At 43.3% G+C, this 26,892-nt stretch overlaps 1 protein-coding gene across 1 annotated transcript in view; it reads right to left on the bottom strand.

The window, feature by feature from the left end:
- Nucleotides 1-25,681, bottom strand: part of LOC141108101 (phosphoglycerate kinase) — a gene marked incomplete in the record, with an annotated part of 45,688 nt that extends 20,007 nt beyond the window's left edge. Inside the window, 7 exon segments of the mRNA XM_073599342.1 lie at nt 687-801; nt 5,869-5,988; nt 10,212-10,315; nt 13,712-13,856; nt 15,696-15,851; nt 16,410-16,460; nt 25,506-25,681. Of these exon segments, the coding sequence (XP_073455443.1) occupies nt 687-801; nt 5,869-5,988; nt 10,212-10,315; nt 13,712-13,856; nt 15,696-15,851; nt 16,410-16,460; nt 25,506-25,570 (756 nt within the window).
- Nucleotides 25,682-26,892: the final 1,211 nt, after the last annotated feature.

Genomic DNA, 26,892 nt, shown 5'->3' with positions numbered 1-26,892 from the left:
AGAGAGAGAGAGAGAGAGAGAGAGAGAGAGAGAGAGAGAGAGAGAGAGAGAGAGAAAAAGATAACAGGTACAGTTTTTTGCTAGATGTTCTCACATGATGCCTAGCTGGTTACTGCACAGAGAAAGGAGAAGCAGCACTGTGTTAAGCTCCTCTCTGCACAACGCATTCTTCCCCTTTTAGTATGCACTTTGCCAGCACATGAACTGACTGACTCCATCTGCAGCTTCTTCATCCCACAATCCAGTCCTGCTGTGTAGCAAGACTGAAAATGGCTGATACCAGGCCCCAGGATTGCAGACCTGCAATCATTACCAAAATAAATAAATAAAAAAAAAATATTTTGCCTTTTTTGTGTGCCTAGGGCTCAACTAACATAACAGCCAAAGGGGGATTTCTTTCAGGAAAATTCACAGAAAATGGCCTTGAATATGTAGCCTTCAACCATAAATTAGTCAACCTTGATCTTTAAATCTGAAGCTCTCGAACAAAAGTTTCTTGCCACAGTTTCTTGCGAATAAAGTTGGTCTTCAGTGACTATTCTGAAGTAACTACACACCATTTAAAAACTACAAAATATCATAGTCTGGCAGACTAGATAAAAATCTAGTTGGGGAATTTGAGTGGTGAATCTAAAATCCCTGCAAATGTATAGACTACACACTTAAAACAGAATGTCAGCACATACCTCCATGTTGTTCAGCACTTTCAAAAAGGTGAATGCCATTCCTCCACCAATGATCATTTCATTCACTTGGTCCAACATGTTATTGATCAGCTGGATCTTGTCCTTGACCTTGGCCCTGAAAATAACAGACCAGCTTAGGATGCCCAGAGAGGACGCAGCTTCTTTCTCACTACAGATTTACATAAACAATGCATCTGCTGTCTCATCACTGACCCGTGTAGGGAGGATTACTCAAAACACATGCCTGTCACATTCATGTTCATGGGATAATGCCTGTCATACAAAATTCAGTCACAGGCATTTCAAAAATGGAGGCAGAGGTTTGAAAAATTAACAGGTCAGAAACAAATCCAAGTTCCTAGAATAAACAAGAGGATTTTGTATCCTCTTTTGCACTTTTTCTAAGGATTTATACCAAAGTAAGGTCACCCACCTTTTAAAAGCAGTCTAGATGCACCCCTAACATTACAAGAGATAACTAAGGCAGTATCGGAATCTCCCAATGGGAAGGCACCAGGTATTGACAATTTACCGTCAGAACTATATGGCAATTACCTGATTTGCTCAACCAGGCGTTTACATCGTTTGAGCCTCCAGAATCCATGAAAGACGCCATTATTACAGTAATAAGTAAACCAGATAAAGACCATACATTACCTGAGTCTTACTGGCCAATATCATTGCTGAACTCTGACGTCAAGATCCTGGCTAGGATCTTGGCTACCAGACTAGGCAGTGTTACACAAAAGATAATTCACCAGAACCAGTCACACTTTATCCCTGGAAGATCTACAGCAAAGAATCTTAGAAGGCTTTTTTTAAACCTGCAAATACCATCAGATAACGTGGGGGCATGGGGGGTGTAACTGTCCCATGAGGCTGCCAAGGCATTTGACAGTGTTGAATGGACATATTTGTAGGAGGTTCTGGAGATGTATGGATTTGTGAGATGGCTTCTGTATTTTGCATGTTTACAAATGGATTTATCTCAGACTTTACTTTGTCTAGAGGTAATAGGCAGGGGTGCCCACTTTCTCCATTGCTGTTTGCATTGGCTATCGAACCACTGGCGATAGCCATCAGACAGTCAAATACTATTAAAAAGGGGTTTAGACAAGGAGAAAGGGAGGACAAGCTTTGCCTATACGCAGATGTTGGGTTATTGTTTTGGGAAATATGCAGCAATCCTTGACCTCCATTATGACAGCGATAGAAATCTTTGGCTCGTTCTCGGCCTTTGCCATAAACTGGGATAAGCCAATGCTACTCCCAATAGATGAACCCTCCCTAATCCTACCGCAGAGTGCCTATCAGATAAAAAGGTAGTGACCGCTTTTAAATACTTGGGCATTTGGGTACATCCCAAAATAGAGGAATATTTGAACTATAAATTTGACCCCTATATGTTAGTCAAGTTTAGGATAAAGAGTAGGATAAAGAGTAGGATTTGGACCAATTTACCTGTCTGTGATGGGACAAGTAAATTTAATAAAAAAGTGTTTTAGATCCCTCAGTTATTATGTTTTGCATAATTCACCATTGTGGATAACCATTAAGTGGTTTAACTAGATAGATTCAGTATTTACCATAATATGGAAAGGTCAGAACACCAGAATTAGTCTATCGATACTACAGCTCCCTAAAGATGAAGGGGGATTGGCAGTACCCAACGCTAAATTGTACTTAGCAGCTCAAATGCAACAAGTTGCAGGATGGGGATAGATGAACTGGGCAGATCCTGTTCAAACTGTGATTTTGAGTAGATCTTCTCACTACTACAATTTAATAACTCAAATAGAATCCAGGTCCTTTATATACGCTAGTCAAAGCCCTACCCTAGTACTCATTCACAAAGTTTGGTAGGAAGTAATTATGCAATATGAGAACATATCAACATACACATCATTATGGGGAAATACAGACTATCCAGAATTATGTAAATTAGAGGGGTTTGAGTCTTGGGAATCCATTATATCGCACAGTTATATAAAGATAATACCTTTAGAAGATTTCAGAATCTCCAGATGTACCCACTACCCGCTCATTCTTTTTTTCCCCCATCATTTACAGTTGCAACACGCTGTACAGTCTCAGTTTAAAGCTATACAAAAAAAAAAAAAAAAATCCTAAAGATAGAGGATATGCCACTTATAGCCAAGTCAGAGGCTAGAAAAGGGCCTTATTTTATATATAACTGCTTGATTGGACAATACCAGAGGAGAGCCGCCTAGCCGAGTAGAAGGGGATGGGAAAAAGTTCTGTGTGCACTGCCAGATGAAATATGGGAGGATAGATGTTAGAACAAGTACCCATGGTGTCTATCACCCCAACAAAGTTTATCTCAGCCATTTATAATCTGTAGAGCATATAGGACTCCAGATCTTACAGATTTACTGCATATGTTGTGGAAATGGCCTAAATTTAGATATTGTCAAAGTTTGGAAGGAAAGAAAGCGAAAGAAAGATTTAGTTAGTAAATATGTAAAGGTTTTTTTTTTTAAATGTCTATGCAGTGGTTCTGTTTACTGTAGCACTGTGAAAGTAATATTTACAGTAGCGATATTTTCTCTTTGTACTATAAAGGGCTCATTTTAGTTTTAACCCCATTGTTACTGGCCGATCGATTATGAATATAGTAATCAATTAAATCGATTAGTTGTTTCAGCTCTACTGCATACCAACGATCAGATTATCATACGATCGTTTTGAAAGCAGTATTTTTCATACAATTTTTGGGTTGCGTGTATGGGCCCATTAGAGACCTATTCAAATAAAAATTTAAGTAATCTGTGCTATAGCAGGCAGACCATACCCAATTGCAAGTGGGGGGGGGGGGGGGGTTAATACAAACCTCCATCATTAGATCAGCAGCACTCGGGAGGGCTAACATACTCTTTAAGGCATGGACAGCAAAGGCAGGCTGGTGGGGTAAACTAGTCAAAAACCTGGACCATGCAGACTCAACATATGGTTTTCATGGAAAGTAAGGGCTCATCTACGCTTTAGCAATCTGTTTACTGCATCAATTCAGTTCAATAGATGCTCAAGTGTGTGACGTTGGGGGTTAGTTTGTGGCGGCATGCACTTATAGGTGGGGGTCTGGGTTGCTCTGAGCTCTTGAACATTGTCTTTCACGTTTATTCGTTGGACTGGTTTCACTCCCTCCAAGCACCAGGTATTTATCAGACCCTCACAAGCCATCCACTCCCCTTATCACTTCTCTCTCCTCCCCCACTTTCCCCTCCCCTGTCACCGGGTGCCATGGTGGCAACCTTTCACTATGGCCCTCCACCTCCACTCCCACTTAGACACACCCATATCGTTTTTCAGTTTTGCACTAACCATCTTCCCCATCCAGTCCATCCTCACCTTTAATTATTAATTCACTCACATAGCCCCAATATTGGTTTACTTGATTGATTCACTCAACACTGATGTTTCCCACGTTTACACCAGGAGTGCTCGGTGTGCCCGGATCTGCCTGGGGCGCTGTCTGCGATGGGTGCTGCCGATGAACATGCCCTCTCAGCTCCTGATGCCCTCAGGTGGCTCACGGTCCCCGACATTGTGCCATTAGGTTCAGATACACTTGTAAGTGATCTTGTTTCAAATGGAGGGGGGGGGGGGGGGGGGGGGGCTGTTTTCTATCTATCCTCCCCTATACTGATACAAGCTAGTTTACTTAGTCAATTTACTCTCCCATTGCAGATACATCACATGCCTTCTCCTGAAAAGGCTCTGCACAGAGCCGAAAAAAAAAAAAAAAAAGTTTTAAGTTTTTTAGAAGACAAGGAAGCTCACTCATTTAAATGGGTTGCCAACGTTAAACAATGATGCACTGCAGTGCGTCATGCATTGCACTAAAATAAAGTAAAATCACCTTTGAATCTTTATTTTGTTCTGTTAAGGAATAGCTTGCCTTGGGAGAAATTATGTTAGTTTAAATCTCTGCCACATGATGATCCTGAGAAGAAGGCCCCAGCAGTGCCCAAGTAAGAATGGGTAAATCTTACCATCTGTACACTATGAGAAATCTGCCACCCTGAGCATGAAGTAAACAAGATGTTCCTCCTTGAGCAAAGCATGGGAGATCAAGCGTTGGTAAGTTTGTGTGTCTAGGGTTCATCGTTGTTCAAGGTCAAGCGCACACAAACAGTTCAAAATTATCAGAACATTAACATTCCATACATAACACACACAGTGTCTTTTATGATCTAAAAAGTTGTTTTTTCTAGCTGAACTCTCCCAGCTTATTCAGCATTATACAGTTCAGCTGGAGTACACAGCATGAAAGTGAGGCAAGAGGTCAAAGTCCAGAGCCAGTCGCAGAGATGCAATCACTGGCTTAACACAATAGAGGCTGACACCGCATTATCATCAACGATCACCCACAGCTAATCTGTTGTCTGCAGAAGTGAAGACCATGTTATTTGAGGGAATGACAGGATGCAAGCATTACACTATGGTTAGCTATCATACAAAAGAAGGTATATAAAATGTATTTATATCACACACATCTCCTGCAGTAAAATCTTACAAAATCAATGCAGTACTGAAATACAGTTCTGCATAAAAGCACTATTAAATCCAAAAGACAAAATTATATTGCAGCTTACCAATTAAGATGTGATGTCAGTTTTAGGTTTTCTTCTATTTTCACCTGGTGATCCAGCCACTAAGTCCGTTTTTCAACAGATCAAGCTTGCAGTATGAACTGAAGTACAGCCAACACTACTCTCCCCCCAGACTAACAATGCTGCTGTCCAAATGCTCCCCCCCCAGTGCTCATTCATCCATAGTAGTGTCTCTCTAAGAGAGGAGGTGTTACTGGTCAGATCACCAGGGGGAAACTGAAGGGAAAAATCCTAAAAAACCCACCACACCTAATAATTGGTAAGCTGCAATATATTACATTTTCGGTTCTGTGTTTAAAGTTCACCTTTCATAACATGTTACACCCAAATTCGGGGTGTAACATGTAATGAATGCACTGGCCCCCGCAGCTCCCAGATCCCTGCTGTGCTAGCTAGCAGGGGTGTTTCTCTACCCGTTAGCTGTCAGAAAAAAAAAAAAAAAAAAAAAACACCCCAAAAAAAAAAAAAAAAAAAAAAAAAAAAAAAAAAAAAAAAGGGAGGGGGAAAACACAAGATAATGGTTAACACAGGAGTTAAGTGATACCTACCCTCCAAGAATGGCGAGGAAAGGTCTTTCTGGGTTTTCCAGTGCCTTGGCAAAATAATCAAGCTCTTTCTTCATTAAGAAACCAGCAGCTCTCTGGGGCAATTTAACACCGACCATAGAGCTGAAAAAGAAGGTACAAAAAAAAAAAAAAAAAAAATTATTATTATGTAGAAGCTGCTCTAGGTGCAATTTAATTAAACATTTACAAACACAAAATGCTATCCCTATTTGGATTACAGTACAATAGCCTATCCTGTAGTTTCACTACTTAAATTAAAATATTAGTCTGACCAACCCCCTTAAGCTGCAAAGGCAGCCAGGCAGCTGTACACATGGCGCAGTGTTTTGCAGCAAAAATTATACCCCCCTTCCTCAGTCTTAAGTCTGGTACACTAATATTTTTTTTTGCTGGGTTAAAAAACACCACCCACACACACGTAGTTCCATTTAGAGCCGCTCTAATGATCCGACGTTAGTACAGCGATCTCCCCTGATGAGCTGTTGCGTTCTGACAGGGGGCGGCTGAGAACGCAGATTGGGAGCTTGTCAGCTGCACATTCGGGGTGTGTGTGTGTGTGTGTGTGTGTGTGTGTGTGTGTGTGTGTGTGTGTGTGTGTGTGTGTGTGTGTGTGTGTGTGTGTGTGTGTGTGTGTGTGTGTGTAACAGCCGATGTCCCCCAACATTAGGCCTGCGAGTACTAGACGTTAGCAGGCAGCACAGCTGTTGAACACAACCCCATTCCATCGAGGTACGGTTGTGCAGGCTTTTGGGTGTTAAAATAGGCACATAGGAGGAGCCACACTGCAACTGCCCTGCAATAGTGGTTGGGCAGGCTTTAGGGTTAAACTGGTGCTGAAGAGGCGATATAATTGCCTTCCAGCTACCTGTCAAACACCTCTGAAAAGCAATCCACCTCTGTCCCGTCAACTAAGTCTAGTACTAGAAGAAGGAGAGAGAAATCAGCACGTGCATTTTATACATGCAGCAGGTTGCCAGAAAAGCCAAGGGCTAAGGTCATAAAAGCGAGGGGTATGCAAGCTTGCCACACTTGGATTTGTAGGCATTCCAAGGGCCAGAGACTGCTGCTGAGCTCTGCCATCTTGGCTAGGATGTTCAGTAGACTCACCTGTCACCACCCAAGTGACTCTATAGTATATTTGCTCCTTTAATGCCAGCTACAGTGAGCTAAAAAAGCATTTGATCCCCTGCTGATTTCGTATGTCTGCCCACTGACAAAAATGATCAGTCTATAATTTTATTTGTAGGTTTATTTTAACAGCGAGAGACAATATAACAAAAATATCCAGAAAAATGCATTTCAAAAAGTTAATTGATTTGCATTTTAAAATGAGTGAAATAAATATTTGATCCCTTCGCAAAACATGACAGTACTTGGTGGTAAAACCCTTGTTGGCAATCACAGAGGTCAGACTTTTCTTGTATTTTGCCACCAGGTTTGCACACATCTCAGGAGGGATTCTCCTTTGTTGCCTTGGCCATGTGTTTTGGGTCATTGTCATGCTGGAATACCCATCCAAACCCATTTTCAATGCCCTGGCTGAGGGAAGGATGTTCTCACGGTGCATGGCCCCGTCCATTGTCCCTTCGATGTGGTGACGTTGTCCTGTCCCCTTAACTCCCCAAAGAATAAGGTTTCCACCTCCATGTTCGACGGTGGGGATGGTGTTCTTGGGGTCATAGGCAGCATTCCTCCGTCTCCAAACACGACGAGTTGGATTGATGCCAAAGAGTGCAATTTTGGCCTTATCTGACCTGACCTCCATGGAGGCAGTGCTGTGTCTTGGCCTAGGCCGACAAGGCCCAGGCCTAGGGCAGCACTCTGCAGGGCAAAACAGCCGCCCCCCCCCGCACAAAAACTCCCCCCCCCCATCCCCCCCGACCCGTCCTCCCGAGCCCTGATTCCCACAGCCTCCTCCCGCTTAGATGGAGCATCCCGTGTGCACACACGCGGTGTTAGCGCCGCATCCGCCGTCCACAGCCACTGAGGTGCCTGACCAGTGGCGGAGTGATCTGTAGTCTTGCGTGCTCTGTGCTGCACCGGGGTCTGGGAGCCTGGACGTGTCGTCAGACATCAGGAAATCCCGCCCACTGCTTCACCATGCAGCGTGACATACAGCCCAGACTCAGGTAGGAGGAGAGTGGGGAAGAGTGTATGGCAGCCAAGGAATGAGTGGGAGGCTGTGCAGTCTCCTCATGCTGTGTTTGGAGGTCTGGTGGCAGCCCGTTTTGCTGGGGCTTGTAGTGCACTCTGTGGGGGGCTGAGATATGGCAGCCTCCTATGCTGGGACTTGTAGTGCCTTAGACTGTGGGGCAGAGGGCACTACAAGTCTCAGCAGAGTGGGCTGCCATTCTTCAGTCCCCTATAGTCTAGGGCACTACAAGTTCCAGCATAGGAGGCTGCTCTTACAGAACAGGAGAAGGAGCTGGGGGTTGTACTGGGAGGGGAGAGAAGGAGGCACAGGTTTGAGATGAGGGTTTTTTTTTCTGAAAGTGAGGATTTATGCTGGGAGGAGGAGATGGGGGAGGATTTGTGATGAGAGGGAGAATTTATGCTGGGAGGGGGAGGTAGGGGGGATTTATGCCGGGAGGATTTGTGATGAGAGGGAGAATTTATGCTGGGAGGGGGAGGTAGGGGGATATGGGGAATTTATGCTGAGAGGGGGAGATGGGGGAGGATTTGTACTGAGAGGGAGGATTTATGCTGGGAGAGTATTTGTAATGAGGGGGGGGGGGGGGATTTATGCTGGTAGGGGGAGTATTTGTGATGAGAGGGGGGATTTATGCTGGGAAAGGGGAGATTGAGGCAAGGGTTTGTGCTGCTAAAGGGGTATTTTTGCTGCTAGGGAGAGATGGAGGGGTCGGGGGTCTGGAAGGGGTGTGGTTTACAGATGATAGGGTGGGTCTTAAATAGGAAGGGTGGGTCGTATTTAAATTAGGGGGTGCATGAATTTAGTCAGGCCTAGGGCAGCACAAAACCCAAATACACCACTGCATGGAGGTGAGATCTTGCATGGAGCCCCAGACCTAGGGAGGTTAACAATTTTGTGTTTCTTCCATTTGCGAATAATGGCACCACCAACTGTTGTCACCCTCTCACCAAGCTGCTTGGCGATGGTCTTGTAGCCCATTCCAGCCTTGTGTAGGTCTACAATCCCTGACATCCTTGGACAGCTTTTTGGTCTTGGCCATGGTGAAGAGATTGGAATCTTAATAACTGATTGCTTCTGTGGAAAGGGGTCTTTTATATAGGTAACAAGCCGAGTGCTCCTAATCTCAGCTCGTTACCTGTATAGAAGACCCCTGGGAGCCAGAAATATTGCCCATTGATGGGGGATCAAATACTTATTTCACTCATTAAAATGTAAATCAGTTTACAACCTTTGAAATGTTTTTCTGGATATTTGTTATTCTGTCTCTCACTGTTAAAATATACCTACCATTAAAGTTAGACTGATTATTTCTTTGTCAGTAGGCAAACGTACAAAATCAGCAGGTGATCAAATAACCTTTTTATGTAAAGTGAGAGGTGGAAAAAAAAAAAAAAAAAAAAGAAGAAGGATGTATGTGGGCAGCTGAGAGGAGAGGGTAAAGGAGCTGGGCCAGCACAGAGTAATTAGACATTCACAAAAAGGAGAGGACTATAACATGCGGGGGGGGGGGGCATGGGGAGAGACACTTCTTGGAGTAGTTACATTTTCTCAGTTTATGGTGGGAGAAAAAAAAAAAAAAAAAAAAAAAAAAAAAAAGAAGAAAAAAACCCACACACTACAAGTAGTCATTCAAAATATTAGATTTCTCTGTGCTTTTACCAACACATTTTTAGGTTTGTGACAGCGGGGGCGCATTATGATTTGCCAATATGCAATATGGGGCTTGAGGTGACTGTAGCTGTATTCATTCAACTAAAAAGTAGATGAGCACTGTCCATGATTTTTGTCTTAACATTCTGCTAAAAAGCTTTGTGCATTAGAGCTGCTTGGACCAATGTTGTGCTCAAAGCTGGCTAAAAATGTTTGGTTTGCAAGACATTCATTTTAAACAATTAAATGCAAAAACAGGTTCTATGTGTGGAGACAGAATAGTTAATAGATATACAAATCTGGGCTGAGAATTCCCTCATATCAAAGAATTGTAAAGCATATGGCATTAATTGTTTTGAAGTCTGAGAACAACTGCATCTATTCTGGAATGGGTCCCTGGGAATGCCTGCGCCTCTCAGGTGGTTACTCTAAATAAAGAATTGTTGCTGAAAACACCATTCTCCTTTCAGTTGAAGTAATGCAAGTGCAGTATAGAGATCTATCAAGTACAAAATCGTATTACCTGTGAGCTCTATGTGCAGTTCCAAAAGCATCATTGATGTAGACATCACCAAGTTTAGACAGAGAGGCACGGAAAGCTTCCACCTTGGCAGCATCTGCCTTGATCTAAAAGATTATAAAGAAGAAAAGATTATAAAGAAGAAAAAAAAAAAAAATACAATAAAAAATAAAAATTATAGTAAACACAACCCACACCCATTGGGTAAATGCCTTGCCCACACAGGCATACACCAAGGAGAGGGCCGTGCAGACAGTCCCATTCATGTCAATTGGAATGCAGCAGCTGCACATACACAGCTACTGCTTTTAATACAACATCCATGTGGGTGCTGGTGCATGGCCCCAAAAGCAGACTGTGTGCCTTCAGGGCCACGCACCCACATGGCTGTCATATTGGAAGCAGGGGCTATGTCTATACAGCAACTTGTCCCAACTGACATGAATGGGACTGTCTGTACAAGGATGAATGGAACACCATTGCATACCTGTGCAGGTTAACACAAAAACCAACCTCACACAGGTGTACGGACAACAATGGTAAATTCAGGTATTATTAGTTCAGTCTTGTAGATTGTATGCATGTTAAAAGGAGTCTTGGAACTGTGACCGACATCACTAGCACAGCTGGATAACATTAGAGTAATGCTATCCTTCAGGTTTCCACGTGCTGGTAGGTTAATTGGCTCTGGTCTAACTTTGCCCTAGTATGTGTGCATGTGAGGTATAGAGGTTAGAATGTAAGCTCCTTGAGGGCAGGGACTGAAGCAAATATACAATCCCCAGCCACTTTATTAGGTACACCTGTTCAATTGCTTGGTAACACAAATTGCTAATCAGCCAATTACATGGCAGCAACCCAATGCATTTAGGCATCTAGATGTGGTGAAGACTTGCTGAAGCTCAAACTGAGCATCAGAAAGGGGATTTAAGTGACTTTGAACATGGTATGGTTGTTGGTGCCAGACGGGCTGGTCTGAGTATTTCATAAACTGCTGATCTACTGGGATTTTCAAGCACATTCATCTCTAGGGTTTACAGAGAATGGTCCGAAAAAGAAAATATCCAGTGAGCGGCAGTTGATGCAGATGAAAATGCCTGGTTGATGGCAGAGGAGAATGGGCAGACTGGTTTGAGAGAATAGAAAGGCAACAGTACCTCAAAAAAAAAAATAAATAAAAAAAAAAAAAAAAAAAAAAAAACACACAAACAAACAAAAAAAAAAAAAAAAAAACAAAAAAAAAAAAAAAAAAAAACACACCTCTCGTTACAACTAAAGTATGCAGAATACAATCTCTGAACGCACAACACATCAAACCTTGAAACAGATGGGCTACAGCAGCAGAAGACCACTCTCAGCCTCAGTTTCCTGCTCTTAGATGACAATTCGTACAGGCTCACCAAAATTGGACAATAGAAAATTGGGGAAAAACGTTGCCTGGTCTGACCAGTCTCGATATTAGCTGCGATATTCAGATGGTAGGTTCAGAATTTGGCATAAACATGAAAGCATGGATCCATCTTGCCTTGTTTTAATTGTTTAGGCTGGCGGTGTAATGGATCATTTCTTGGCACACTTTGGGCCCCTTAGTACCAATTGAGCATTGTTTAAACACCACAGCCTACCTGAGTATTGTTTCTGACCATGTCCATCCCTTTAGGACTACAGTTTACCCATCTTCTGATGGCTACTTCCAGCAGGATAATCCACCATGTCACAAAGCTCAAATCATCTCAAACTTGTTTCTTCTACATGACAAATGAGTTCACTGTACTCAATGGCCTCCACAGTCACCAGATCTCAAACCAGTAGGAGCAACTTTGGGATGTGGTAGAACGGGAAATTCACATCATGGATGTGCAGCAGACAAATTTGCAGCAACTGCGTGATGCTATCATGTCAATATGGACCAAAATCTGAGGAATGTTTCCAACAGCAAGTGGCCGCTGAGCGTACAATATGCAAAAACTGCATAAATTATCAGGGCTATATAAAAGGGTCTGCAATAAAAACTTTAAAAAAAAATAAACCCTCAAGCTCTAGTTTCTTCCACACATACATTGCATTCCTGGATCCCAGATTTGTCCATTCCCAAATAATGAAAACACAAAGGACAGATCAGTCACCAGAAAATAAACTAAACCAGGGATATGCAATTAGTGGATCTCCAGCTGTTGCAAAACTAAAAAAGTCCCATCATGCCTCTGGGTGTCATGCTTGTGGCATCTTGCTATGCCTCATGGGGACTTGTAGTTCTGCAACAGCTGGAGGTCCTCCAATTGCATATCCCTGATCTAAACTGACCTCTTCAAGAAGCATTTCTGGAACGTCTCATATTCACAAGTCACCCTTTGACAGTTCACATAGCAGCTCTCCCATTTCAGTCACTAAATGTCACCCAATTATAGGACAGGGTTTCTCTAGCTGTACAGTAGTAGTTTGAAAACTCAAGGACAGTATATTAAACCAGGTCAGGAGACTAAAAATAACAGGCGTCCAAATGACTTTTCTTGACCTTAAGTAAAATGTCAGAGGTCAAGTGTTCCACAGGCAGCATCAGGCTGTACCCGGGGCACTTGTGCTGAATTTACAACAAGATAAAAAGCTTTTGGATCAACATTTGTGCCCGTTCTTTCACTCTGACCGAACGTAAAGTGGGGTACATACACACTAGAAGAAAAATCGGGCAAACGTTCGTCCGATTTTACTCGATGTTTCACAGCAAATCGGAACGGATGAAAGAAAACTCATACAAATATTCTTATACAACAAAGGGCTTTTTGTTGTTTATAGTTTCTGATCATGCGCTGTCTGATTTTTCTTGTCAAAAATGTTGGAGTTTGTACCTTTGGGAATTTCTATATGAAAATTCGGAATTGGCTGTCGAGAGTTGTGTACACACAGTATACGAAAATCGTACAAAAATTCTTTGGACGAAAATGTTCGCCAGATTTTCTTAGTGTACGAGCCTCTTTAGAAGAGCATGGTTTTAACAATTAACTATTTCCCACATCAGTCCACATGGCACTCTAATAGGTTTTTTTTTTTTAAATGTTTTCTATGAACCACACAAGAAAAAAAAAAAAAAAATGTTAGTGTGCTGCACATTGCAAGTAAAGATATCTTACTAAAAAACATAGCAATGACATAGTTTTAACAAAATCTGTCCTAGGGTGACAATGCTGCTTAGTACGGTTGTCACCCTAGGCAAGGAAGTCCAAATAATAAAATTATTAAATACACACACTTCATAGGTGTGGAGTGGAAATTTGTCACTATTTGGCCAGTAATCTGTTGCAGGTATTGTTTGGGTATTCAGGCTGTCAGAATACAATGGCTAGCAAGGGAGAGTCTGCCAAGCTGTTTGGCATGGCTAGTGAAAAATTTAAAAATCCCAGCGTAACCAACTCAGAATAAGGATGTCTGAAGTCCTGATCTACATGCTTATCCTGGGTTAGTGACAACGCTGACAAAAAAAAAAAAAAAAAAAAATAGAGTCCAACCTTGTTCCCAGCTGCATCTTTGCCTTTACCCTCTTCTTCTACATGGAATCGCAGGTTCTCCAGGAGAAAAACCGTCCCAGTGGCTGGAGCAGCACATGATGCCTCCACTTCTGGTCCCACACAGTCCTTCAGAAACACTACATCACTGCACACAAATTGAAAACACATAATATAAAAAAGGTGCCAACATAGGAAGAAAAATACTTTCAAAATTGGAGTTTGTCACCCTTTTCCTTTCAATTTTAATATTTTTATTGAACAATTTTTCAAAAATGGGGTCCAGGGCGCAGGTGAAGCAGATCAAAACATTAAGAACAGGTATAGGAGAAATTATACCACCATTTATTTCCAACAAAAATAAAATGGGGGGAAAAAAAAAAAAAAAAAAAAAAAAAAAAAAAAAAAAAAAAAAAAAAAAAGGGTGGGGGGTAGGGTTCTCAAAGCAAACAGCAATCAATAAATACTTTGCCCCCACCTGCCAGCATGGGCTGCGAGTATACATAATGTGCAACCGCAAGTGGAAGCAACACAACTAAATGAAAAGGGAAGTGCAAATCCAAGAAAGAAAAAGGGGGGGGGGGGGGGGGAAGGAAAAGAAAGGAACAAATGAGGGGGAAGACGACATACAAAGCAAAAGGCTAAAGTGCTTTTCAAATGCCCGCCTCCATTCCTCAGTCAGCTGGAAGTTGGATACTTAATCCAAGGATCCCAAGCAGTCAAACCTAGCAGCCTTATCCTGCAAGATACTGACCAGCTTTTCATTGAGCATGATATATGTCAGCTTATTTTTCATAATAAGGATCTACCACTGGTTTCTTCCAAGCAGCCGCTATAGCGATTTTTGCGCAAGAAACATGAAGTGAATTAAAGTTTTTACATGCTTGGGAGCATCGACAGGCTCGTTAAGAGCCACCTTAGGGTTTTTAACTATATTCACCATTGTCACAGAATTGATCGAATCCAAAACCGGTGCACCTTGGCACAGGTCCACCATATGTGGAACATCATACCCAGTTGAGCACATCCCCGAAAACAGAGGAAACCCCCTGGTACATCTTCGAGAGGCAGTCTGGCACCATGTACCATCTAGAAAGCACCTTATATCCTCCCTCTGCCAGGGCGGTGTTCACGATACCCTTATGTATAGGAGGAGACCACTTCCACCAGTCACTCAAATCAATCTCCTCCCCCCAAGTCCCACTCCCAAGCTTGCATATAAGGCAGCTTCGCAGACGGATAAACAATTTGTACAGCATTGAGATGCCCACCTCTGGGGTCACCCTTTCCTTTAACATTATGCACCCAGTGCACAAAAGGGGTGCTCATTTAAACACTACTGTCATGTGGTCCCTATACATTGATCAGAAATGGAAGGAAGGTTGTGTGTATTCCAGCCAATTCACGTTAACTGAATAGGTCTTTTAAAAAAAAAAAAAAAAAAAAAAAAAAAAAAAAAAAAAATTTATATATAATCTGTGACAAATAGCTTCAAGGAGAGACATTGCAGCACAAATGCCATCCAATTAGTACTGGATTATCAGATTGGGTTGGTCTTTGCCATTAAACACTTCATAGAAAGCATATTTTTATGTGAATAAACTCAAGACAAAAATGGGGTACAATTAGTGTGGCATTCAAAATGATAAAACTAAAGCCTGGAGAATTTTAGGATCGGATACTGAATTACCATACTAGAATCTTACACCTATTAGGTTGCTATAACAAATGTTTTACCACACCAACACAGTAGGCTATAGCTGTCAATGCAAATGCACACATGCTTTACAACATACATCCTGTGCTACCTCCCCAAAAATGGGTCATGTATATTTTGTTCGTCTGCTGGGGTGTGCTGGCAACTCATTTATACCAAATAAGCTGCCTTACTGCAATGCGTCTTTTGGCACTCCATAAAAGGACTGCAAAGCGGTCCAAAGAATAAATAGAACATAGGAAAAAAAAAAAAAAATGATAAAATGAATACCTTTTTAGAAGAGCCTTAAGTTCCACAGCGACTGGAGCCAGAGAGTACTTATCAGGCATGGGAACACCATCCGGCCGCCCCAGGTGGCTCATTAGTACAACGGATTTAGCACCATTGTCCAGGCAATACTGGATACTGGGAACAGCAGCTTTAATCCTACAGACAGAATACAGACCGACATTAGAAGCGGACATAATTCATTTCAGCAATGCATAAATATTTAATGTATTGGTTTATAGAATCAGGGATCCAAACTGAACTACAGTGCAAGTCTATAGGTGGGCAGATGTATATGAACATACATCTGTTTACATTTGCTTACTTCAGAGTCAGATGTCTGCAGAAGAAAACCCAAAACTGATATCCTCGTTGTTTTGAGCCCATATAAAATGAATGGGCTCAAATTACACTACAAAGAATAGCATGCAATTTCCTGCATCGCTCCTGTGTGAACCCATGCTTGTCAGTGATTTCAGCCTGGGTTCACACAGGAACAGTGCAGGAAACTGTGCTTGCATTGCACGCGATTCTTTGCAGTGCGATTTAAGGTCATCAATGTTGTATGGGCTCAATTTGCACCACAAAAGGTACTCTATTGGTGGGTACTTGTGAAAGTATTAGTACCTGCAGTGCCAATCACATGCGATGTCTGCGCAATGCGAATTCAGCCTCACGGGTGTGTACATGAATTAGGGAATTCTATTAGCAACCTACCTTTGGTTGTTTGTAATCTGGTTATTTTTCATAGGGACATTAAAGTCAACCCTAGAGGAGAAAGAAAAAAAAAAAATCATAATTTATTATGTCAACAAGTTTATATTTCTCCAAATGTTGTACAACTCCTATTAAATAGAAGAAACAGTAGTAGTTCTATTAGCACTGTTAAATACACACAAAATATTGTTAAATCATTATAATGATGTACAAAAAAAAATAAAAAAATTAAAAAAAGGAGGACACATTAAGTTTTATCTTTTATAAAACCAGAAAGTAAGATCCAGCTTCTGTTTGTAGCAATGACAGCCACCTTCTTGGGACAAGTCACATTTCGAATAAAACCATACATTAGTCAGGCTTCCTCTGCTGTACAAATGCAACCAAGGTTACAACATGAATTATTTACACACTAAACCGTTAAATACTGCGGTCATATTGGACAATAGGTGGAGCCACGATTTTAAAACAGTCTGATCCAATTTAACTCCCAATGAGCTGTTGCTTGCAGTAAATTTCTGTATCTGCAATCCCTGTTCACACTAGTGTGATTTCTTCTGTGTCTGTTTTTGTGCTGCAATGGAAATTACGTTACGTCTCTATGCTGCTCATTTATATCAGTTCAACATGGTGCAGGGTGATTTTTTGAAGTGGTGCTGTGCTTTAAGGTACAGCATAGTACAATTGTCAACTGCATGGACTTCAATAGGAGTGTTTGGATTAAAAAAAAAAAAAAAAAAAAAAAAATGAAAACTGTATCAAAAGTGCACTGAAAACACATGATTATACAGGTGCACTGGTGTGACCCTTAGCTGAGGATCATCAACATTTCTAGTTAGCACCTACAGTGCATCCAGAAAGCATGGATAGCGCTTTTAATTTTTCCACATTTTGTTGTATTACAGCCTTATATCAAAATGGATTAAATTCATTGGTTTTCCCTCAAAATTCTACAAACAATACCCCATAATGACAACGTGAAAGAAGTTTGTTGGAAATCTGTTTTTTTTTTTTACTTTGCATAAATTTGCAAACAAAAATCACATGTACAGTACACAAGTATTCACAGCCTTTGCTCAATACTGTACTTTGTTGGCGCACCTTTGGCACCAATTACAGCCGCAAGTCTTTTTTGGGTATGATGCTACAAGCTTGGCACATCTATTTTTTGGGCAGTTTCTCCCATTCTTTTTTGCAGGACCTCTCAAGTTCCATCAGGTTGGATGGGGAGCGTCGGTGTACAGCCATTTTCAGAGATGTTCAATCGGGTTCAAGTCTGGGCCACTCAAGGACATTGACAGAGTTGTCCCATAGCCACTTCTTTGTTATCTTGGCTGTGTGCTTAGTGTCGTTGTCCTGTTGGAAGATGAACAGTCGCCCCAGTCTGAGGTCCAGAGCGTTCTGGAGCAGGCTTTCATTAAGGATGTCTCTGTAGATTGCTCCATTCATCTTTCCCTCAAACCCAATTAGTCTCCCAGTTCCTGCCGCTGAAAAACATCCCCACAGCATTATGTTGCCATCATGCTTCACTGTAAGGATGGTATTGGCCAGGTGATGAGCAATGCCTGGTTTCCTCCAGACATGACGCTTGCCATTCAGGCCAAAGAGTTCAATTTTTGTTTCATCAGACCAGGGAAATTTGTTTATGGTCTGAGAGTCCTTCAGGTGCCTTTTGGCCAACTCCAGATGGGCAGTCATGTGCCTTTTCCCGAGGAGTGTCTTCCATCTGCCCACTCTACCATACAGGCCTGATTTGTGGAGTGCTGCAGAGATGGTTGTTCTGGAAGGTTCTCTCCACAGAGAAACGCTGGAGCTCTGTCAGAGTGACCATCGGGTTCTTGGTCACCTCCCTGACTAAGGCCATTCTCCCCCACTCAGTTTGGCCGAGCGGCCCGCTCTAGGAAGAGTCCAGGTGATTCCAAACGTCTTTCGTTTATGGATGATGGAGGCCACTGTGCTCATTGGGACCTTTAATGCTGCAGAAATGTTTCTGTACCCTTTCCCCAGATCTGGGCCTCGATACAAACCAGTCTTGGAGGTCTACAGACAATTCCTTGGTTGTAGAAACACCTCAAGGATGATCAGTGGAAACAGGATGCACCCACTCAATTTTGAGTGTCATGGCAATGGCTGTGAATACTTGTGTACGTGTGAATTTTTTTTGTTTTTTTATTTTTAATAAAACTTGCAAAGGATTTCAAACAAACGTCTTTCATGTTGTCATTATGGGGTATGGTTTGTAGAATTGAGGAAAATAATGAATTGAATGCATTTTGTAATAAGGCTGTAATATAACAAAATGTGGAAAAGTAAAAGCGCTGTGAATACTTTCCAGATGCACTGTCATTTTGTGATAACATTCATGTTCACCAACTTCTAGAATCACACACTTGTGACCATCTATATTTCACCTCTATTACTAAAAGTTACCTCCATCCATCTACAATCCAGCCACCAATTGCTCAGGAGCCTGGTACAACCAGTCATATCACACTGGGCAAACTTGGGCACCTGTGCTGCGACCACCTCATTCAAGACTTGACAGGAGAGGTCTGCCCCATCCAGAGGAGGGCCAACAGACAAACTTTTTTAGTAGTGGTAGTTAACCGTTTGAGAACTTGTACCTACAGGTACAATGAATATCTCCTAATCGGCAACAGCCAATGATGTCATCCATGCATGCACAGTAACACTCTGCATTCAAAACACACACAGGAGTGTGCCATTGAATGCTGAGTGCCGTGCCATGATCATGACACACACAGGACTGAGATCACGGCCCAGCCATTCAAACAGCAGGAAGCCACAAACCCGGAAGGAAGACCAAGTGAAGATGGAAGCCCCAGCAGCGGTGACAGCATGCCACTGAAGGGCTTTGCATTTGAAAAGGTGAAGTTTGTCATTTGTAGTATTATGTGGTGCATACTAGCACATTACAGTCTAAACTTTCAGGGGCCCAGTGTTTTTTTTTTTGCCCATTTACTACCACTTTAAGCCCAGTTGCGCAAAACACAAGAAGTACTTTTATTTGTGCATTTGGCACTGTGACGAAGCTCTTAAACGAAAGTCATGCTCCTGGCAGAATTACAGTGAAAGCAAGTAGAGGCATGCACAGGATTAAAAGTTTAAAAAAAAAAAAAAAAACACACACACCACCACACACAAATTCCCCTGCCATGTTATCAGGAACACCATGCCAGAGTTGTTCACAGGCCGGGCAGCGCCCCTTGTGCAATTACCTGCAGGAGGATGGCCTATATAGTAAAAAAAAAAAAAAAATCTAGGATTCTGTTGGCTTATATTTTCCTTCAGCGCAAATGGCCAAAGATCAGCAATGACCTAGACTGGTTTACGGTCACAGGATAAACTAGGTCAGATCAAGTCAACATGGAAGGCGGGCACTTCCTATAGTAAACTATTCTAGGATCACTAATATAATTATCATCATAGTTTAAAAATACCAAAAAGTAAAACCACCATTGTAAACAGAAAAATACAACTCAAATAATAAATAAAATCCTAGAAAAACACTTTATATTGAACATTTCCTTACAGTGTCTAGTTCACACCTCATACCGCAGGCGTGATAATTCTCATGGCTTCGTCACCAGACGCCCCACCCGGAGAGTGTATCCAACAAAGTGGGACATGTTCCAAAACCCTGCAGGCACCAGACGTGCTCATTCAGAACTTATATGTACAAGGTCATCACTAATCTGGAAACTGCTACAACTATCAGGATCAGAAGTAAAGCCCTGTTCAGACTTTTGGTGCAGCACTAAAATCATAAAGAGCTGCACATAACATGTATGAAGAGATCTGTCCCATTCCAGTCACTGGTTTTACCTCTACTTAGGCTGTCTGAAATGTTAGTGTCCTTGGCTAGAATCACACAGACAAACCAAAAACACAAGTTTGGCACAGAACCACAAGTGCACGGTCTAACAAAATAAAAAAAAAAAAAAAAAAAAAAAAGGGGAAGAAGTCACTGCACAAAGCAGTTGCAGCAGTGCACAAGTTAGGCCAGCCATCCTGTCCATACCTCCTCCCGCCATCCCCCGCATGCTATTTTAGCCATCAGAAAGATGCCAGGCAGAATTATCTTGGCCTTCTTGACATGCATTTGCTGGATATAACTGGAGAGTGAGACCGAGGACAAGCCAGGTCACCTCACAATCCTAACAGTGCAGATTTCAGTGTCATAACTGGAAATGTTCGGGTGTGATTAAATGCTTGTTTACATCAGACTAATCTATAAAATTCATCATAGAAGACATAATCTGCAGATAAATGCCATTTCAGGGAGGACAGAGAAAGCACCCAGGATCAGTAGGCCCGATGCAGACATGGCCTCCACCACATGCAGATGACTCATCACCATGTGGCCTTCATGTATGATGAATTCACTGCTCTGTTCTCAGGATACCGTTACATCGACACACATCCAAGGTGACCTTCATGTCAGGAAGCATCACAGCACCACAACCTCAACTACAAGGAGATTAAACATCCTTCCTCCACAGTTTTTTGTATACAGGCCGAGGCGGTTTTATGGGTTATATGCACTGTGCTGGCACAGACATTGCTGACAGCAAATATATTTAGATACACTCTGCTGGGGGAAAAAAAAAAAAAAAAAAAGGTGTATAGGGAGATTAATCTACATACATCCCTATTTTACCAATACTGAATCTGTGCTTTTTGTAGACACTTTATTCAAAGAATCATGCAGACACCATTATAAATCGGTCTGAAACGACTAGTTCTACAGAAGTCATACTGATCCAAAGACTTCAATACCTGGGAGACACTTACCCCCAGAACAAGTCCACAGGACAGGTCTTCCGCCTGTACTTACTCCATGCTTCTTCAAAGTACTGAAGCCGTCAGTCCCTTATAAAATGGGGACAGATGAAAATCTCCCACTATAGAAGAGATCTTCTATTTCCCTCTCCATCACTCCTACCTTATCTATATTCCAGTGCTACAGCCCAAGGAGACACACACACACACACACACACACACACACACACACACACACACACTTTTAACGCTGCTTTTAGAGACATGCGTTTTTTTTTTTGTTTTTTTTTCTTTTTTCCGCCTCTAAACGCCCCTCCATTTTAGTCTATGTATCATGCACACATAGGCATTTACAGGAGTTTTGAAGCGCAAACAAAATCACAACCTGTCAGCACATCCAGGAGCAGCTTCATTTTGAGAGAAAAAAAAAAAAAACACCACTTGATGCATATAAACGCTAGGTCCATCAAGCACTTGAGTGTTAATTCATTTCAATAGCCAGAACTCTGGGCAACTAAATGAATTAAACACCCTAAGTGTCGGTTCACACTGAGGCAGCACGACTTGCAGCACGACTGCCTCAGGCGACCAGGACACGACAGGAGCGGCGACTTGCAAAACGACTTCTGTATAGAAGTCAATGCAAGTCGCCCCTAAAGTCGTACAGGAACCTTTTTCTAAGCAGGAGCGATGACGGTTCCATTGTACAGAACGGGATGCTACTTGTCAGGCGGCTAAGTCGCCTGACAAGTCATCCCAGTGTGAACCGGCACTAAGTCCTTGATGCACCAATAGTTTTTTTGCAAAAACACAGCTGACAAGAAAAAAGGCATTTAGACACCATTCATACCCGGGTATTCCAGAATCGCAGCAAAAACGTAGGATGCGTTCGCAATGACCTTACTTCTACTGGCACCCCAATTGCTTTGCGATTTTTCCTCAATAAATTACGCTGCAATTATGGCAAACTCGCAGTGTGCAAAGCTTGTCGCTCACAAAAGGAGCAGGAGCTTTATTTGGGCGACAGCGTCATGCTTTGTGATTTGCCATAATTTATCACGTGACAACTGCAGCAAAATCGCACACCGCGATTGGGTGGCCATTAGAAGTAATGTCATCGCAAACTCATTCCCATGTTTTACCACGATTCCAGAATGCCCAGATGTGAATGGAGCCGCAGGAAAGGTTAGCAAACGCCCTGCATGCATGGGACTGAAAGCTGGCCATAGAGGATTACATTTCAGCTGGTTAAGCAGAAACTGGACAAATTGTGTCCATCCCACTTAACAGAAGTTGATCATTTAGATGAGTTATGGCAAAGGAACATGCTGGAAAACGTTTGTTGATAAGCAACTTCAGATAAGTGTATTCTGAAAGCAGCGGCTGTTACAATACAATGTTCTGGCCAGGGGACCTTGTTTATGTGGATGGAAGAACCTTCGTTTTTTAATTTTTAGTTCAGCCCACTGGCTGAATGGGGAGAAAATAAATAAATAAAAAACCTCCACATGTATAGTCAGCTTTAGTAAGCTTCTCCTGCGTGACACTTCCAGAGATGCCAGATGCCCGTGCCACCCACCACACGCCATATTAAATCCTCTACATTATTGCAGAGTTCAGTGGTGATGGAGGACATCAGAGGATGGAACCACAATGGAGGACACCGCCATCCATTACTACCAGAAGTGTCAGCTGCTGAAATTTTTCTATAGACTGCAGTGGTGGAAGGGACAGGAAAGTATTAATGTTCTTCTATAGCAGAAGATTTTTCAGCTCTAAGGGAGGACAGCAATGACAGCCTGCATGTCGCTCCCTTTAAATACCATAACCTGTAATGAGCATTAAGCAGAAGAGCCCCAACATCAGACATGTGCGATGCAGGTGGATTCTGTCCTATCCAGTCAATGGAGCTCTTCATTTAGAAATTATTTTTTCCCCACCCAGGCCCAGAGGTCACCTTCTAACACTTTTGCCAGGCTTCTTGGGCAGAATTGGTTTTATCTATGCTTCTGTATCTATTCCAACTCTCTAGATAAATATTTCATGATACATTGGGATAGATTTACTGGAGCAGCTGTGTATGGTGGCCAACCAGCTTCTAACTTCAACTTTTTAAATAAAACCTGAAAGTGGATTGGTTTCTATGCAGAGCTGCACCACATTTTGCACATCAACCCCAATTCAGATGAGGCTGTGGGGTGACACATGAGGAGGCAATGGTAAGCAGTTGTGAAACCTGCAAGCCAGAACTTTCAATTTACTGGTTAGCATTTTTTCCCCTAGAATAATCCTAAATATTTAACCCATTACGTGCAAGCAAAAAAAAAAAAAAAAAACATGTGGGCTCATGGATTAGCACACCTGTCTTGCAGCACTGGGGTCTTTGGTTCAAATCCTAGTCATGACAATAACTGCATGGAGTGTGCATGTTCTCCCTGTGCTTGCATGGGCTTCGTGTTACAAGTAAAAGACATGCTGGTAGGTTAGTGTGTGTAAATAGATTGTGAACTCGTGTAGGGGCTGATGTAAATTTACAGTATTATAAATGTGTTGGGATATAAAAATGTTACTAATGACTGAAAAAGGATCCACAGATGAGGCAATGGCCAGCAAGGTGGTCGTAGTGAAGCACTGCAAATAATCTGAAGGGATGCAGCAGTCACACCCACATAGGAAGGGATGGATGGAATAAAGACTCATGCAGCAGTCACACCCCCATAGAACGGATGGGTGGCAGATGTAAGACTCATGCAGCATGCAGAGCATGTGCTCCATACAGTCACCACTGTAACCAGATTCCCCCCCCCCATACAGTCACCACTGTAACCAGATCCTCCCCCCCCCCATACAGTCACCACTGTAACCAGATCCCCCCCCCCCCCATACAGTCACCACTGTAACCAGATCTCCCCCATACAGTCACCACTGTAACCAGATCTCCCCCATACAGTCACCACTGTAACCAGATCTCCCCCATACAGTCACCACTGTAACCAGATCTCCCCCATACAGTCACCACTGTAACCAGATCTCCCCCATACAGTCACCACTGTAACCAGATCTCCCCCATACAGTCACCACTGTAACCAGATCTCCCCCATACAGTCACCACTGTAACCAGATCTCCCCCATACAGTCACCACTGTAACCAGATCTCCCCCATACAGTCACCACTGTAACCAGATCCCCCCCCCCATACAGTCACCACTGTAACCAGATCCCCCCCCCCATACAGTCACCACTGTAACCAGATCCCCCCCCCCATACAGTCACCACTGTAACCAGATCCCCCCCCCCATACAGTCACCACTGTAACCAGATCCCCCCCCCCCATACAGTCACCACTGTAACCAGATCCCCCCCCCCATACAGTCACCACTGTAACCAGATCCCCCCCCCCATACAGTCACCACTGTAACCAGATCCCCCCCCCCCATACAGTCACCACTGTAACCAGATCCCCCCCCCCCATACAGTCACCACTGTAACCAGATCCCCCCCCATACAGTCACCACTGTAACCAGATCCCCCCCCCATACAGTCACCACTGTAACCAGATCCCCCCCCAAAACAGTCACCACTGTAACCAGATCCCCCCCCCATACAGTCACCACTGTAACCAGATCCCCCCCCCCATACAGTCACCACTGTAACCAGATCCCCCCCCCATACAGTCACCACTGTAACCAGATCCCCCCCCCATACAGTCACCACTGTAACCAGATCCCCCCCCCCCCATACAGTCACCACTGTAACCAGATCCCCCCCCCCCCCATACAGTCACCACTGTAACCAGATCCCCCCCCCCCCATACAGTCACCACTGTAACCAGATCCCCCCCCCCCCCATACAGTCACCACTGTAACCAGATCCCCCCCCCCCCATACAGTCACCACTGTAACCAGATCCCCCCCCCCATACAGTCACCACTGTAACCAGATCCCCCCCCCCCCCATACAGTCACCACTGTAACCAGATCCCCCCCCATACAGTCACCACTGTAACCAGATCCCCCCCCCCATACAGTCACCACTGTAACCAGATCCCCCCCCCCATACAGTCACCACTGTAACCAGATCCCCCCCCCATACAGTCACCACTGTAACCAGATCCCCCCCCCCATACAGTCACCACTGTAACCAGATCCCCCCATACAGTCACCACTGTAACCAGATCCCCCCCACATGCCCCAAACCCCCATCCCACTCTGATTGATTAGGCAGCGGTATGATTGTGATCAGCCCCGGATCAGGCTCCCGCACACAGATCCGTGTTCCCTGCCCCCGCTCTCACCTCATCACCACCCTCTTCCCCTTCACGTCCACCTTGTCCAGGGTCAGCTTGTTGGACAGAGACATGTTGGCAGCAGATCCTCTTCACTCACAATGGTAACAGAACAGCCTCGGTACAGGTCACCTTAACACGGCAGAGGCTCCGTCTCTAGACTTCTGTGATTGGTCCTTGGTGGGGGGGGGGGAACCAGGATAACTTGGTGGCATTCAATTGGCTGTCAGGGCTATCCGATCTGGCAGAAGCCACGCCCCGTAAGAGAAAAGCCATGTGGGAGGGACTAAAGGAAATTGACAGGCAGCCGGTGATTCAATGGACGTGTGACGCCATCGTACAGAGATCACGTCGGTCACGTCGGTTATCAGAGAAGGGGCGTTCCCTGTATGTAAATTATCCCTAGAGGTGTTAGTTGTCAACTTGTCACCGAGCAGAGAGAGACATAAAAAGATGTGAGGGAGAGCACACACTGAGCTATGCAGATGTCGGAGCCAATCCTGGTGTATGTAATAATCCCAGTCACTAAAAACCCTTATGATCTGCAACTTCTCATCCATTTCAATTGTACATCATTAGGAAATAATGTTGATTTTTCCCTATATTGATGATACAATGTATTTTGTATAGATCACTGATATTACATACAGTGTTGCCAATCCCCTGAAGTGAAATTTACTGGCAGGGCACCAAAATTTACAAACAGCACCATTTTTTTTCCCCTGGCACAAATCATAACATTTACTGACAGAGCCACATTTTTTACTGACACTGCAAAAATGCACCCAAAATGGCTATTTTCCCCCCTCACCTTCCAGGACAGCTACTTGAGAGATGATTGGCTCCACCCTCTACAGGAAACACAAATCAGATACAATTCAAAAGGCCCCTCCCTTTCCTCTGACCCTCAGTTGTTTTTGTGTTTCCAGACCCTCCAGGAGCACCAACACGTTTTTTGTTTTCCTAAGGTCTGGTAACTGTGGTTGGTGGACCCCCCTTCTCTGGTTTCATCCAGGACTAGTTGTGGCCAAGTCCTGGATGATAGTCTGTACTTTACCAGAAGGGTTCCCTATTTCTAAGGGTTACTTGCCTAACTGGTGATGTGAGTAGTGGCAACTCCCTTCCATTTTTTTTCCCCAGCTCTGCTGTGTGGAACTGTGTCCTCCTAGTGCTTAATTTCGGTGTACCAAGATGGCATCAGGAGGACTTCCGGTGGCGCGGCAAGATGGCGGCGGAACCGGAATTCACATGACGCACTTCCGGATGCCGTTTTTTTCTAAAGAAGCATGGCGTGGAGACACTAAGGGCACATGCTGTAGGGGAATAGTCTGCTAAAAACGCCAATCTGAGTGCAGTTTTGCGATACAGCAGCAGTTTTCTCTACGGCCGATCTCCG

The sequence above is a fragment of the Aquarana catesbeiana genome, linkage group LG09 (genome assembly GCF_042186555.1).
Source record: "Aquarana catesbeiana isolate 2022-GZ linkage group LG09, ASM4218655v1, whole genome shotgun sequence".
In the NCBI taxonomy this organism is placed as follows: Eukaryota; Metazoa; Chordata; class Amphibia; order Anura; family Ranidae; genus Aquarana; species Aquarana catesbeiana.
This window is presented reverse-complemented; position numbering and strand designations above follow the sequence as displayed.